This window comes from Haemaphysalis longicornis, unplaced genomic scaffold (genome assembly GCF_048455015.1).
Source record: "Haemaphysalis longicornis isolate Haplotype H1 unplaced genomic scaffold, Haemaphysalis longicornis Haplotype H1 scaffold_9, whole genome shotgun sequence".
In the NCBI taxonomy this organism is placed as follows: domain Eukaryota; kingdom Metazoa; phylum Arthropoda; class Arachnida; order Ixodida; family Ixodidae; genus Haemaphysalis; species Haemaphysalis longicornis.
This window is the reverse complement of record NW_027526460.1, coordinates 5,351,054-5,366,394: the sequence shown is the minus strand read 5'-3', so window position 1 is coordinate 5,366,394 and position 15,341 is coordinate 5,351,054. Positions and strand designations below refer to the sequence as shown.

At 45.7% G+C, this 15,341-nt stretch overlaps 2 protein-coding genes across 4 annotated transcripts in view; one reads left to right on the top strand and one right to left on the bottom strand.

Moving 5' to 3' along the window:
* The window catches only part of Cher (filamin A protein cher), a 108,817-nt gene extending 100,242 nt beyond the window's left edge, over window positions 1-8,575 (top strand). For all 3 annotated transcript variants that reach the window (XM_077684599.1, XM_077684598.1, XM_077684597.1), the window contains exons 30-34: window positions 1,429-1,599; window positions 1,870-2,085; window positions 2,178-2,204; window positions 2,862-3,059; window positions 7,260-8,575. In XM_077684599.1, coding sequence (XP_077540725.1) covers window positions 1,429-1,599; window positions 1,870-2,085; window positions 2,178-2,204; window positions 2,862-3,059; window positions 7,260-7,447 — 800 coding nt within the window. In that variant the 3' untranslated portion in view covers window positions 7,448-8,575. The remainder of the gene's footprint in view (window positions 1-1,428; window positions 1,600-1,869; window positions 2,086-2,177; window positions 2,205-2,861; window positions 3,060-7,259) is intronic.
* Alpha-man-ia (alpha-Mannosidase class I a) overlaps window positions 8,325-15,341 on the bottom strand; it is a 32,195-nt gene continuing 25,178 nt past the window's right edge. The window contains exon 10 of the mRNA XM_077684600.1: window positions 8,325-10,889. Within this exon, the coding sequence (XP_077540726.1) occupies window positions 10,650-10,889 (240 nt within the window). The 3' untranslated portion in view covers window positions 8,325-10,649. The remainder of the gene's footprint in view (window positions 10,890-15,341) is intronic.

Genomic DNA, 15,341 nt, shown 5'->3' with positions numbered 1-15,341 from the left:
CTCAACAATGTCGATGCTTGGGTATGCGTACTCTGGAAGTTCACAGCGCCAAAGGCAATGACGTGTGGAAGGATGCATGTGTGTCTTGTCCTTCCTTTCATCTTTGTTTTTTTTTCACTGTGAACTTTAGGAATTGCTGAATGTTTTAAAACTGCAGCTTTTGCTGAATTTTTGCAATGTGTAGCCTGCGAATAAGAAGTGGCCTTTCACAAAATTGTTTGCCCTCAACTACTACCCCTCTATCCAAAGGATGTCTTTCTTCTCTACTAAACCATTTATGTAACTTATGTAATTTTTCTAGTATTCTGGAATTGTAGTGCTCGAAAGAGTGTGAAGGTCTTCTTGAAAGAAAAAGCCACTCGAAAGAAAAATAATAATGACGTGCGGAAGGATGCTTGTGTGTCTTGTCCTTCCACTCATCTTTGTTTATCAAACTATGAACTTTAGGAATCACCAACTCAATTTCTAGTGCATGATAAGGGACCCTCACATGAACTTTCAACCACTGCTCCAATGCACAATCCAAAGCATAAAGCATTGAACACATGTGCTGCCACCGTAAAGCCAAGCACAGCGCCACTTCGTTATTAGGATAAAGACTGGATGTTTGCAACAGTACCTGCTTTTCAGGGTCAACTAGAGAGAAAAGAAATCCCCGCGCTTAACTGCAAAAGATGTCAAAAGACAGTGCATCTGCCGCTCCGGCTACGTAATGCCTCCCTCCTATTACTGCCACTTTTTTTTTTTATCGGCACGGGTGGCCAGCGCAGGCCAGGGTATCGTGGACTAGAGGAAACCCCCCACCGGGCGGGTGCCCAGGCAGCAGCACCTAAGGCTCGCATAAATAAAGTTTATTCCTCCTCCTCCTCCCCCATTCAGCCCGGCTATGTCTCCCTCCCCTCCGCTTTTCCACTCCCTACCAGTACTAATTCTCATCGCGCTACTACGAGGACAAGATCTAGCGCATCAAGGACAACAACAGCGAATGGGCAGTACAAGTGCTGTCCTTGTCTTTGATGCGCTAAATCTTGTCCCTGTAATAATGAACCAACTGCCCAACAACACGTCTTTCTGAAGTAGTTGCACTCCGTTCTTCCCCCTCTCTGTTCGCATTCCCCTCCTCTATATCCTTCTCCTTTCCCCAAACTTCTCACCATCCTACCCTTTCCCCCCCCCCTCACTTCCCTCCCTTGCAGATGTTGCTGTGTGCAAGAGTGATGCGACCCAACAGCATTAATTCTTACTCAAGCTTGTACTTTGAGAAGCATGAAACATAGGCTTTCAGCATAGCTGAGCAAACTTCTACGGTCCTTATGTGTTACTGCTTTTTTTTTTTTCATCTCGTAAGTTATTTGTTAAGAACCAAGGGGAGCATAATTATTGCCTCTTTCCGGCCACCCTGACATGGTGCCTGCTTGTCCAACGCAGACCAATGGGCACTGCGCTTTGTGCCCCGTGAGAACGGCATCCACCAGATCCACATTCGCCATAATGGCGTCCACATCCCGGCAAGTCCATTCCGGATCCGCGTAGGCAAAGACGATGCTGACCCGGCTGCCGTCCAGGCCTACGGACCGGGCCTTAGGGATGTCAAGAGCGGTGAGTGACCCCCTCCTATTCAACAAATGTGGATTTCTAAGACTTGTTATGCAAGATTTACCTTGTTGAATTCTGCATGCTACATGTCCACTAGGCCTGATTTGTAGGAAGGCGACAACTCAATTATGCTGTCATCTTCAAACCTCTGTAATTGAATACTCATCCCTGGCTCACTTGTTTTGTTCCACTACGCAAAAAGCACTTTCAGTGTATGTTTGGGACTGTAGGAATCTGTTCGACATTTTGCACTGAGACCTGTTGCGTGTGCAGGTGCCAAGACGGACTTCATTGTGGACACGTGCAATGCGGGTGCTGGCTCGCTGGCGGTCACCATCGATGGCCCGACCAAGGTAAACATGGACTGCACGGAGGAGGAAGAAGGCTACAAGGTGCGCTACACCCCCCTCGCCCCTGGAGAGTACTTCATCACGGTCAAGTTCAACGGGTACCACATCGCAGGCAGCCCCTTCCGTGTAAACTGCACAGGTGAGCTGGCACTGAACGGGTGCGCCAGTATAGGTAAGTGGGACAAGACGTTCACGTGCAACTGACCGCTGTTCCTTTCGACATTTTTACAGGCGCAGTTACCCGCAGCACTGGAGGCCGTAAGTGCTTATTTGACTTCTGCTGATTGCAGTAATCTTTCATTTCAATGCCTGAAGCAGCAGCTTATGGGATGTGTCGCGCAAAGTGAAGGAAAAAGAAGTCAGAGCTATGCATTTATCTCCCTAATTCTATAGCTGACTGCTTGCCAGAATCTTATAAACCTGTAGCTTTTGTGAACTGCCTGTGCACAGGCAGATGGTGTATTGGCAGAGATTTGACAACCACCACCCTCACTTGCGAGCTCTACATTTATGGAGAATTTGTGTAAAACACTACATTTTATATCCACAGTGTGCCAAATCTGTGTCCGCTTAAAAAATTTCCTATAAGGCTGCCTAAACTCTAATTCGGTACCTTGTTCTAATCAAGCTTTAATTGCTTTAATTAAAGTGGCAAGATTGAATGCAAGGAGCGGCAGCGGGGTATTTGAATCTTTTAAGCGTGCATCTTTTGCCATCTGTTACACTTTGAAGAACCCCTTCATAACGAGCGTTTTCGCGATACTAGTGCAGATCTACTCCCAAAGCCTTGTGGCTTCACAAACAGATGGGTGTTTAGTAGGCCATTCAGTTAGAGCCTGGTTTTTTACGCACAGATTACTTTTCGCTGCTGCAAGTGCACGTGCCTGCGAGGATTTATGTCGTGCCTGCACGCAGGTCTGTCCATTGCGCCGCCCACTTCGCCAGAGACGTCGTCCATGACGGTGGACACTGTTGTGAAGCAGGCCGTGCAGAAGGCTGACCACCTGCCCAAGTTCCGCTCAAACGTCTCCAAGGTCACCTCCAAGGGCATGGGCCTCAAGAGGGCGGTGCTGAACAAGCAGAACCAGTTCACCGTCAACTGCCTAGACGCCGGTACGAATGAGTGGTGAAAGCAGAGCAAGCCTCATTTGCGGCGAGGGGTGTGGTCCACATTTTCATATCTACACTCACTGTTGCTTGCAGGCTTTCATTCTTTAATGCTGTAAGAATCAAAGATTTATCGTCTGCATATCTTTCTCAGTGGATTCAGTAATGTCATTGAGATTATGTTTCCAGAAAATATGCTATGAAATGCCTTTTATATATGCCCTCACTCAAGCCCTGCTTTTAGACCTCCCTTCACCATCTGCCACGTTTTGGATAAAAAGGGGAAGTGGTCATGGTGGTAAGTGGCAATAAATATTGGTTCCAGGTGATCTTTATTTACTGAAACCATGCTGAAACAGCATTTAAGACTTCAAATGTGCTCTCTTAGAAAAGGAACCGATATTCTCACAGCATTCAGGTTCCGTTGATCGGGATTCTACTGTATTCATGTAAATGCTAAGGTGTCAATTATACCAGACATGCTACTCTTCGGAAATTTTTCTTATAGCATTACAGTGATAGCTGAAAAACTATGATATGTAGCGCACGGAGAATGAAAAAGTAATAAGCCAAACACGAAAGCATGCCTAGGAGTACAAGTGACCGCCAAAAAAAAAAAAAAAAAAAAAATCTTTTCCAAGAAAACTAACCCTACAAGGGTGCCATTACAAATGTGCAGAAAGTTTATTGTCTGTTCAACCTAAACCACCAGCATTCATGCACACATTGTACACATAGCACCACCAAAAACCCCTGTCCAGTATCTGAACCTGCCCACAGCGCCCAATTGCTAACAAGCAGCCGACAGTTGTTAACAAAAGGATGCAGCATACTGCCATGCATGCGTGAATATTTATACACCTTGGTATCGCAGTTACATGGATTAATCGGCTGTGACTAGCTGCGAGAACAGAGACGGTTACGCAGACGATAGAAAATATAGACGTTCATGTGCTCGCTGCATATACTGCACACAGGTCAGTTGAGATAGAACAGCAAGCGGTGTGCTGTGAAGTGATCGCTCTCACCTCAATGTACAAACGCCTTGTACAAGGGACTCACTATGCCCTCCACACACAAGCAATGTACAAGTGCTGGTGCATACAGTGTACCTATGCAAGAGCACATACTACAGCATCAGGTAGTCAATCGTTGGTCTCCATGCATTTTGTGGCTGTGCTCTGGCATTGTTGCTATCTAGGCTTATAAGTGAAACAACCAAAGAAAGTCATGGCTGCCCATTATTGTATCACATGATCCACTGAATGTCAGTCATACGAAAAAGAGGAGAGGTAGCCTATCACATCCTGCAAGCAACAGGCACATGACAAAAGCTAAGCTTTTCATTGCTACAATTAAGCCATTGTACCATTTCCTAACGCTTTATGATTCTGAGTCATTGTACCGTGCACACATTTGTTTATTTGTTGAATGCCAGAAATGTTCTGTTTAAATTTATAGCTCCAACCTCCCAGAGGTGTTCGATTCTACAATCATGCATCCTGGTCAGTACAATTTGCTTGATCTGGCTACTGGATGCCACTCAATGCGTCATTCACAATCAACTGCTGCTTACTGTATCATGCCAGAGGCAGCTTCAAACTAGTATCTTTGTTCGCAATGGACTAAACAGATAAGCATAGTGTTGAGCAAATCTGGACACAAAATGCACACCCCTGCGCGAGGTACAAGTGTCAATGAGCTAGTGATCTCAAGAGAACTTTTTTGTGAAACAAATATGTGCAAGATGCACAACACCAAGAGCTAACCTTCACTTGGTGAAATACCTAGTGGTTCAAGATCGTTGCAGTCATTGTTCAAGAGTTACTTTTGCAACGACAATGGCTGATAAGCCAGAGTGTTCAGTGCACATTAGGTATAAATCCCTGTGACCCTTTCATTTAAAAAGCGAGCTGCACAGTAGCATGTCTCACCAAAACTGTGGTGCCTAGAAATGTGGCCAGTCTGCTGTTTGAAGCCCTCAGTGTAATCCTTTTTAGGCAAGTGAAAATTTCGTGGTCCTGCATTCGACCAGTATGCTGCAAGACGGGCTCTCCCCGGACATTCAGGTGCCAAGATGTCCATCAACGTCATCAGGTCTCTTAATGGGCAAAGTCTGGCTTATTCCCTTCGCCCCAAAAGCCTCGGAATTAAAGACGCTGCAAGCACAACTGCTCAACTTACTTAATTCATGGTGGCTAGCATCAAAGCAAAGAAGTGGACGGCTATTGAGAACTTCATCAGCAGCCTACCAAATGAAAGTTTGCCACTGAGTTGAAGTAGGCCATGTTGTTCAGTTAAGCACCTCTGAAGGAGCCATGAATAGAAAACACAAGTTTGGTTCATTCAAAAGATTGCCTCGTTAGAACCATACTGACACCACTTTTAACGAAAACTTCGCTGAAATAAGGTACATAATTAGGAAAAAAAGGGAATGGCCATGCGACCTACTAGCTCATTTCCCGCAACAGAACTTATGATGTCATTCGAGCCAGCTCTGCGATTGGCGGCGGCCGGCGAAAGCAAACGCAAATTAGGCAGAGTTTACAAGCTTGCCGAACGAGCTATTTGCACTTAAATTTAGGGCACATTCTTTTTAAAGCCGTAAGAATGGTAGGACAAACAGTGTAAGTTACGAAAGCACAAATGCCAGCGCCGCCGTACAGGGTGGAGACACCCTTTGAACGATCTTGTGCCGCTGCAATTGGGTCAACGTGCTCAACGCGTTGTTCTTTTCGTTTCCCACGAGACCCAACAACGCGAAACAGATAAGATGATTCAAACTTCGCCAATTAACCCCGTTGCGGCAATAATTTTAGCGCAGTTTTGATGCAATGACTTGCTTCGGCAGCGAGCGAGTGAACCAAAATGGCGGCGCCAGCGCATATGTGTCTTCACCCTGTACGGCGGATGCATGAATCAAGGGACCCTAGGCTGCAGAGCGGTCGGTTCCTGTGATGTCATTGCAGACCACGAAAACACACGATTTAGCGGGGAAATCAAAATTTTTACTTAAATTGATTAATTTCTCAGTGAATAAAGCATCGTTTGCATTCGGACAAGCGCTAGGGGCACTATAAAACACGAAATCTTTCGAATAACACAAACTTGTATTTTGTCTTCATGGCTCCTTCAAGTTCAATATTATGGCCGCACAACAATATGGTCTATTTCAGCGTGTTTGGAACAGCTCTAGCAAGCAGACGACACTGGTATTATTAACTAAAAGTTATAGTCAAGTATTCGAGAGTCATGAAAACAACGGTTTAGTTCGTCACGATGTTCCAATGGCAAATGTGGATAGAGGTAGGGTGCTGAAACCGATTGATGCTTTCTGCCTTGAGGTTTCTACTGTGCCCTCAGACCTTTGAACCAGATAGCTGGCCCAGACAGCAGACCAGCAAGTTTTCTAGGGACTACACCCAAGCCATTGGTGCACTAGTGAATTGCTGCAAGACAACACGACGACGTGTTGCATGTAGATGCCTGAATTCCACAGCATCAAGTTTGCACAGACCCCTGTAACGCCCACAAGCGCTTGGCGCAAGGTGAAACGGATACATTATAACGTGACTGCTCACTGGCACTGCGCGGTGTGCTGCACTACACTTCAGGATACAAATGCACTGCATAAAGGCAACTGGGCAGTGAAAAAATGAAAGCGAGTATAGCAGCTCTATTTCCTTTTTTTTTTTTCCAAGTATGGAAATGTGTTCATATTTACTGGGGAGAGGGCACATTGCCTGGACATGATTACAAGTTTAAGCTGCACTAAGTGAATTTCCCTAGAGAGCTGTATTCTCATGCAGCCAACAACACTGACAACAAAACTGCTGAATGCTAGATAAAGCCATTGCTCATGCTCAATGAAATGTGGGGTATTTTGGGGTATTGTGGGGTATTTCAATGAGATTTTGGGTATTTGCTTCCCTGCATAAATTGACAAAACGGTAGTACTAACAACATACAAAAAAAAAAGGCGAGAATTTTTCCTACTTTTAGACCGCCGTGTCTAGACTGCAAAAAAAAAAAAAAAATTGTAGCAGCAGCACAATTTTTCTTCAGTCATTACAGGAAACAAAGCCCTCCGTTCACCACCATAATCGTCATTCTGCATTAGCACCCAAGTACCCGATCCTTAAACCAGCCTATTGGGAAAGAGCCCTAACAAACGGCTACCATGCGTGCGTCATTTCCTCTTTGCAGGCAACAACCTCATCTATGCCAGTGTGTACGGGCCCAAGGGACCGTGTGACGAGGTGTTTGTCAAGCACCTTGGCCGCAACCTGTACCAGGTCAACTACGTGGTCAAGGACCGCGGAGACCACGTGGTGATCGTCAAGTGGGGCGACGACCACATCCCCGGCAGCCCCTTCAAGGTCGAAGTCGTGTAAACCCGCTGCCCCCCCTCTCTCTCTCGCCACCCACCGCTTGCTTCGTCCTCCCCGACTGCCGCCGTGGTTGCCTTGCACCGACGTCACGACACGGCTGCCAGGACGGCAGCCTGCCCCTGTCGGCACGGCAAAGCGGAATGTATCGCAGCGCGCTAATCCAAGAGGAGACAACACTGCACGGGTGAATTGTGGTGAAAACCGACAGGCAAGCCATTAAAGCCGGCACCACGTCCCCTTTTTCCGCACCAGCCATGCACAAGCACTCGTCCACTGCGGAAGCCTTGAGGGTGAAAAAATTGCTGCAAGGCCAAGCCTCCCCGCAGTGGACACAAAACGCCCTTCGATCAACCCGCTGGCCTGCATTCTGCCACCGCTGCAACGTCAGTGCAAGGGCCGCACAAAGAAAACCCAGTGACTCTTTCCGCACAAAAGTGGTGACGTTTGTGCAAAGCACCTCCAGCAGGGGCCTCTGCGGCGGCGGCTGTGCCCACTGCCACCCTGCGCTCGCCCCCGCAGCCACTCGAAATGACCGCTGCAAACCCTGCTGCTATCGCCCTTCCTCCCCCCTGCAAGTGTACATTCAGAGTGTTTGACTATTAAAGAAAGATGATGCGATCAAAAGTGCCACGACCGCCATTTTGCTAGCGCTTTTGATGATGGTAACGCCCGATGCCATCGCATTTAGTTCTGGCGCTTAAGTACAGAGACGCCCAACAATATGGTGAACCTTTGTAATGCTTCAGAGTACAGCGATAGCTATTACTACCCTCAAATTGAATAGTTTTGGCATTTACAGCCAAGAGTGAATGCATTAAGTCAACCCACAAAGGGTTACAAATCAATGCAGTGCTACGTGCCTACGTAGTTCACAAGAAAGTCCCAGAGCAAAATGTTTTAATAAAGCAAAAACCAAGCTCATCAGGATATAGAAACTCTCACACTTTGGAAACACAGGATAGCAATTATAAAACATTTACTATGCCCCTCAGATCTATGTACAAGCGATCATAAATTGCCTGTTTTCTATCTTATATTGAGCGCATTTTTCAACCTTATTCCTTTACAGTGACTGTGCTGCTGCATGAATTGTGCATTTGAAAAAAAAAAAAAAAAAGCATTTTTTTTTTTTTACAGAACAGTTTCAATAAAGGTTTCCATACTACTGTCTGGTACAGGTCACATCCACACTATTCATGCCCATCAAAGCATTCGTGAGCTTTTACATATTTTGCTTCACCATAGACGGCTATTGCTGTTCACTACAAGCTACATGTGCATTCTTTGGCTACGTGTATCTAATATTCAATGCACAAAGTGAGCAATGTACAAGGTATTTTCAAAGTCGCCTACCTTTTATAAGACAGCGAACATGCGAGATGCAGGTTACGGTTTCCCCTTTGACAAATTAACATCAAGGTTACCGTTTTCAGAACCATCTAGGTGACATTGTGAGCCTCCGACGTATACCACAAGCGCAAAATCACAATGTTATTTATGCAGCATTCACTGCTGAAAAAGTGAACTTCGTGCACCTGTTGACTCGCTCCAACATCTCCAATCGACTTCACTAAAGATACACAACACACTGCTTTAGTAGCATAAATTCACAGTTGAAGCAGTCACTAGTTCACAGGTGAAAAAGAGTGGTGCAAGGCATTTTTACAGAGAAGCCGAAGCGCTGCTTCTCTTGATAACAGATGAATGTCTAGCCTTCGAGATTCAGGCTGCTACTGAAGTTCGATAACGAAGTACGGCTTCTTCGGGCACAGAAGAAAAGACAAGTCTATCACATCTCTGCTCCAACTAAAACGACTTTAGTTAAACTGTGTACAGAGTGATTTGAAAATTTACGGTACACCACACACAGCAAGGCAACAAAGGAAAATGCATGCAAACTGTTGCTACGTGTTCCTGCAACATTGCACTGCATTTGCACGACTCCACTGTCATTGGACTTTCTCAGGCCACACAAATCACTAGTGAGATTTTGCACGAGTGCAAGCACAGATGGCACACACATTTCGTTGATAATCTGTTGCAAGCGCTGCTACTGCACACACAGAGCCCGCTTTCATCCCCACTCGGTCCTCTGCACGCTTGCAGCACAGAAGTGCAGCAGGCCCGACAGGCGTGGGCTCCCGTGCATAGTTATCTCTCGCTCATTCAGTTCTTTGAAATTAACTCAGCCCTGCTAACAAAAGTCTTCATAAGGCCTCACCCTCTACGCTGCAAGGACAGAGCTTAGGTTACATCCCTAAAGTGAAAAAATAAGAGGCAATCATGACCCCCCCTCCCCTCTGCGCCCAGACCAAAAACGTGGCCGGTCCGCTCGAACAGAGAAGATGATGTTGGTACAGCCACGAAAGCACGAGATCTGTCACAGTCGGTGTGCTCCTGAGTGGATGTGGCTTTATTTTGTCAGCCCAGTGTTCATGTCTACACCATCCTGTGCCAGCAGGTTTTCATTAAGTATGCACACTTCTCAAGACGGCTGCTGCCTCAAGACTGGCGCTGCCTTCAGAACAGCGTATCGCGATCGCACAGACAAAAGAAAAACTTCACCAGACGCCCACCCCCACTACCAAAACAAAACAAAAACAAAGCACAAAATAAAAATACTTCTGAGTTCGCGTGCTGCCACACTGTACACACAATATGCACAATCTACAATTCTGTGTATTATATTAATTGAAGACAGCTCTACAGCCAGCGCTACTTAAAAACAAGAAAACAAGTGAAACAATTTCGGCAACCTCCAGGGAGATCACTGGGAATGTTGCAGCACCAGGCAGTGAGCTAGCAACACGGTAGCAGCAGAGAACCACAGACAAGCCATCTGTGCACACGGTCGCGCATGCTGCCGTCCAACGAAGTCACCGAGAAACAAGCAGCGTCCATTGCAACTCTCCCAAAGTAGCAGGCCACTGTCCAGCGCTCCAGCCAAGCGCCGCCAGGAGTCCGCAGGCTGGCAGCACTGCGATGTCCCTGCATTGAGGCACCGTCCTTGGCAACCGCCCGGCCGCTTCCCATCAGCTGTCGTGAGAGTAGAGCAGCGGTTTCACCCACCCAAACCCTCCCGATGTCCACAGTTTAGTCACCAGGTGTCTGCCCCTCGAGGCCACGAGAGCCTCGAGAGCCCGCTCTGGCTCCACGTTCCACTTGAGGCTGGCGGCGAGGAGTGCCGGCGAGTTGGCCTGCCCGATCACCTGATGTTGGGTCTGTATGACGGGTTGCGGTTCTTGATGGGCAGCGGGTGCGCCTCGGTGTTCAGCACCCACTGGTCGAGCGGAAGCACCGAGTCATCCGAGAAGAGCAGGTAGAGGTACTTGAGCGTCTCTGCCAGGAAGAAGCTCTGCTGCACATCGTCCTTCGGCCCGTCCGCCTGGTAAACGTTCTTGAGGCCCGTGTAACCGCCTTCCACACGGCAGTGCTTTTCCAGAGCCTGGCGGTAGAGAGAGTGACAGAGGGGCTACACCGTTTGCAAGTGCAATAAAATTTACGGAAAAACCGTTCACAAAAAATAAAGCAAGAAGTCCCGCTGCCAAACATTATATTCAGGTACCACTTGATCAAAAACTGCAATGAGAGTTGGCCCTGTGCCTCATCACTGCAGCCAGTTGTTCCTCCGCACAGCACAAACAGAGCACTACTGCGAATATTTTGAATGTGACATGAGTCGTTGCTGTTATTTGTCAGACTTTATAGCTTATAAACTACTGCAGCAATGACAGACCAACTACTACATGAGAAAACGCAGACGATGTCGCGCATTAAGCGCAATCTCCTTTCAAAACACATGCACACATTGGCATGCAGGTCCACCATTTCTCTGGAGTGATACACTACATGAGCTATTCGCCCCGAGCGCGAACACAGTCGGCCCCTGGCGGCGGCGGGACGAACCGCTCCTAGTGTGGATGGCGCTCTCGCGTCGTCTGCTTTTTCACGTTGCGTGCGGCGCAAGACGCGTGCTGCACACGACAAAACAACCAATATGTGTGCTCGTTTGGCAGTAAGCAATGACATAGTAACCTCTGCGTGCTCGTTTCCTCTAGAAACGCAAGAATCAGCGGCCGTTGCGGGTTAATGAGCTGGTTTATAGTTCCACGAAACATCTTCGCTGTGGTCACCGCTTGAGTGTGAAACGTGTTATAAACATTGCTTCCACACATTGCACTTTTCGTATTGTTGAGTGCAGTCGTCTGCCGTTTCGGGAACGTCGAAGGGTGCTTTTCGAAGGTGGCGTGGCGATTATTTAAAGGATAAAAGTTTAGTACGCGAAACGGGTAAGAAGCGACAAGACCTGTGCATACGCGTGCAAATTCCACACCCTTGTAAAATTGCGCTGTGTCCTTATAGAAAGAAGAAACAAACAAAAACATTTACACTGTACACGACCCGTGCGCTATCGCCCATACATTACCTGACACGTATTTTACATCCGCAAGAGTCTGTGTGATCGTGTCCTTCCCGTACCTTTTTCTAAAATAAATACCATTTTTGGACAGTCGTTGGTTATACTCAGGAGGAGGAATAAACATTTATTCAACTGTATCGAGTTGCTAATTTTACGTATTATTTAAAATACGTTTCTATGGATGCGCAAGAGTATTTAGGGGGAATGTTTCGGTAAAATTAAGCAGTTGTGAGTTTGCGTCAGTCATGTGGCATTTTGTGTGTCATTTTCATATATATCATTTTCAAATCCGACATGAATCACCTTGCCCAGAAACGTGTCTCACTCAGCATAACCAAATGCCTAATTTGGTCACGTCTTAACCTCTTAAGGTGGACCTAAGCTTAAAGAAAGAGAAGAAAACGCGTTATATATAATGCACGCTGTTGCCCACATGTGTGTGGGGTGTGTGCCATGACTCGCTGTTTTCTTTTTTTTTTTCCCACAATGCTTGCTTTCAATACAATTTTGAAAAAGGCGTCCCACAATTCCTGGACAATCTCGGACCAAAGGGGGGTTAATCATTTTGGAAAATACGTGTACTGCTTTTTCACCGCTACAGAACACGACGCCTAGTGTAGTTTCGATTGTAAATAATACTGATAACCGTAGTTTGGCTTTTCGCGCGCGTTACATGCGTTCTCTTCTCGCTGCTCTTGCAACGTTGGCAAGACCACCCCCCCCCCCCCCCCCCCCTCTTCCCGAAAAAAAAACTAAATGCACAGAATTTCATTTTTTAACCAATCCTCAAGAATTAAATGCCAAGACAAAGGCGATATTCAGTTTACAAAACAAAGTAGTTACCGGGAACCCGTTACGCTGATTTGCAACGAGAAATAAAAAGGAAATATTTTACTACATTTGCAACAGCGCAACTTCATTTATTGCCATCTTTAGGGTTCATAAGCGACCTTATACGCAAGAATGCAAATACATCTCGCTGTTGCAGGCACCTGTTAGATTTTAAAAGGAATGCAAATCGTCAACAGAGCAGCCGTCACAGAAAATTTGTGCTCACTGTGAGGTCCCAGTAAGCTTGGTTTGCACACTGTAAGCCTGCTTATCACTTTGCGAAAACCTAGCTAAACATGAGATGTTGATTGTAATGCGTGCGTTGACAATTCAATTCGCAAGTGCACTTGCGGCGAAAGCCGTAAATAAGTGATCCGAAACCGTTATTCATGAAACCTTCCTTCAGAGTCGCTAAAATTTCATTTAAAAGACCCGTTAGAGCGGTTACATTTATATCTCTGCGCTGATCAAAATTCAGTAATTTGATGTTGCCTTTTGAACACACAAAAAATATCGTAAGCTCTTAGAAGGAATTTCGGGGCAGTAAGTAGTGTTACCATTTCAGAGCATCCCACAAATGCAAGAATGCGTCATGCTACCAGTGAAAGCGACTGAGATTGCCGTTGTAAACTGAATTTCAGAGATCGAGGCTTCCTAATTTGTTTCTATTTATGCTTTTATTGAAGGCTCAAAGCCATAGTCTGGAAAGATGGAGCTTGCACAGAGCCACAGCGTACAAGTTCATTGTCACAATTACGGCCATTCTGAGATTCCCGATGAGTCGTCGCGTTTTTTGGCGTAATAATGAAAACTGACTGCCGCTTCCATGCTATACATTGAACGTGGAGTAACCGAACTACAGCATACCACTTTTGTTTGCACCTGTCGTGCGCACATACGGCGAGAAAAAGGCACGAAGCGCGCCCACAGTGTGCATTCTTACGGGCCGCTCAGCGGAGCATCCACACTAGCAGCGCGACGCTGTCGCCACCTACATGTCGAGCTCGCGGCGAATTGCTGTTCTTAGTTAACCTGTGCCCAAGTAAAGTTTGGCACAGAGATGGCAAAAGAGAGAAAGATAAATAAAAAGAGAAAAGTTAGATTTCAGAACAACTGTGAAGATGCACAACAAATTCAGGGGGTAAAGTAACAAACATACACTAAAAACAAAAACAAGCTGCAGAAGTCTGCTGAAGGCAGCAAAGAAAATAAAAATAAAAATCATCTCATTACAAAAGCAGTGATACTCTTCCTTTCACCTGTGATCAGCGTAAGTACTTATTTTGAAGTCCATCTGCTTTAATGGGTGCTTCATTCCTAACAAGAGAACTCACTTTACCAATACTATACATACTTCGACAGTACAAGAGAGCAGTTATTTTGTTGCTTGTTCTTTCTTATCTTGTGACAGCCCAGGAGTGATAAAGGTATGCTGGATCAATGTTACTGTTTTTTTCTTTTTTGAACAAAGTGCAACTTTCGTTGTGTTGAACATGAGAACGTTAAACTACCTGACCATTATTATCTGTGTGTGCAACCTTTTGGAAGGCAAGCAAAAATAATCGTTCCAACAACATTTATGACTCAAAATCATGTTCCCAACAAAACTGAACCCCGTCTTCTCTTCTACCCACTTCCAAAGACCAGCCTAACACTACTATTTCAGTTAAACCTTGCTAGAATGAAATGTAACGAATGCCACGATTTGTTATAAACACTGTTCTGTTATAGCCACCATACAGCGACCATTTACCACAAATATTATTCACTAGGACAACTGTACAGACCCCAAGCAAACGATGAGCAACGTAGGGGGGGCGGCTATCCCCAATGAAATCACTGCATTCCACACTTCCGAAGTGCATATACAGTGTAGACTATTTATAACGTAACCACTCATAGTGCGGGACTGGAAAAAGACGAAATGTTTTTAACTCTTTCGTGACAACAGAAAAATGGCTGATTTTGAGTGTTCCAGAAAACTTTTTTTTCTTTTGAGCTAGTGGACACATTTAGCATTGCTATGCATAAAATTGTAGCTGATAGATTTCTCTTTCAAACACATAACAGCAGTTTTGTGAAAGGTGCAGTTATTGACAGTTTATTGGTCAACGAAATAAAAAAAAGTGCACAAAAAGAGTATACACAAAACGCTAATAGGCAATTTTATTCAGCCTAAAAATTATTTTAGGAATTCTAAGGCATACAAAATATTCCTACATTCATAAGCTACGATCCAATAATACATCAATGCCAAGTTTTGGATTTTTGCTGTTCCGCCAACGTAGCAGCTCTGACAGCTGCTCGACTCTGCGAAGCCACTCGAGAGTCCGTTGGTCTCTCTAAAAGATGCAGCTAAGACTGCTTGTGTGTGTTCTAACACAATATCTTTGACACTGCAGAGGTAAAGACCAAGAAAGATTATTTAGCATTCTTGAGAAGCAGCGCGCGTAGCTCGCAGCGCTTATTTTACACCAGCGTCAGGCTATCTTGAAGGTGATAACGCAATACGGCACGGTGCATTTGACAAAATATCCCCGCCGCACGTTGCCCCGACGCTACACATGAAAGCAGTACCGCAGTCGTCAGATATTAGGCACGTTTTGTTTACAAATACAGTGCAAAGCAAAAACGAACCTTTCCTGG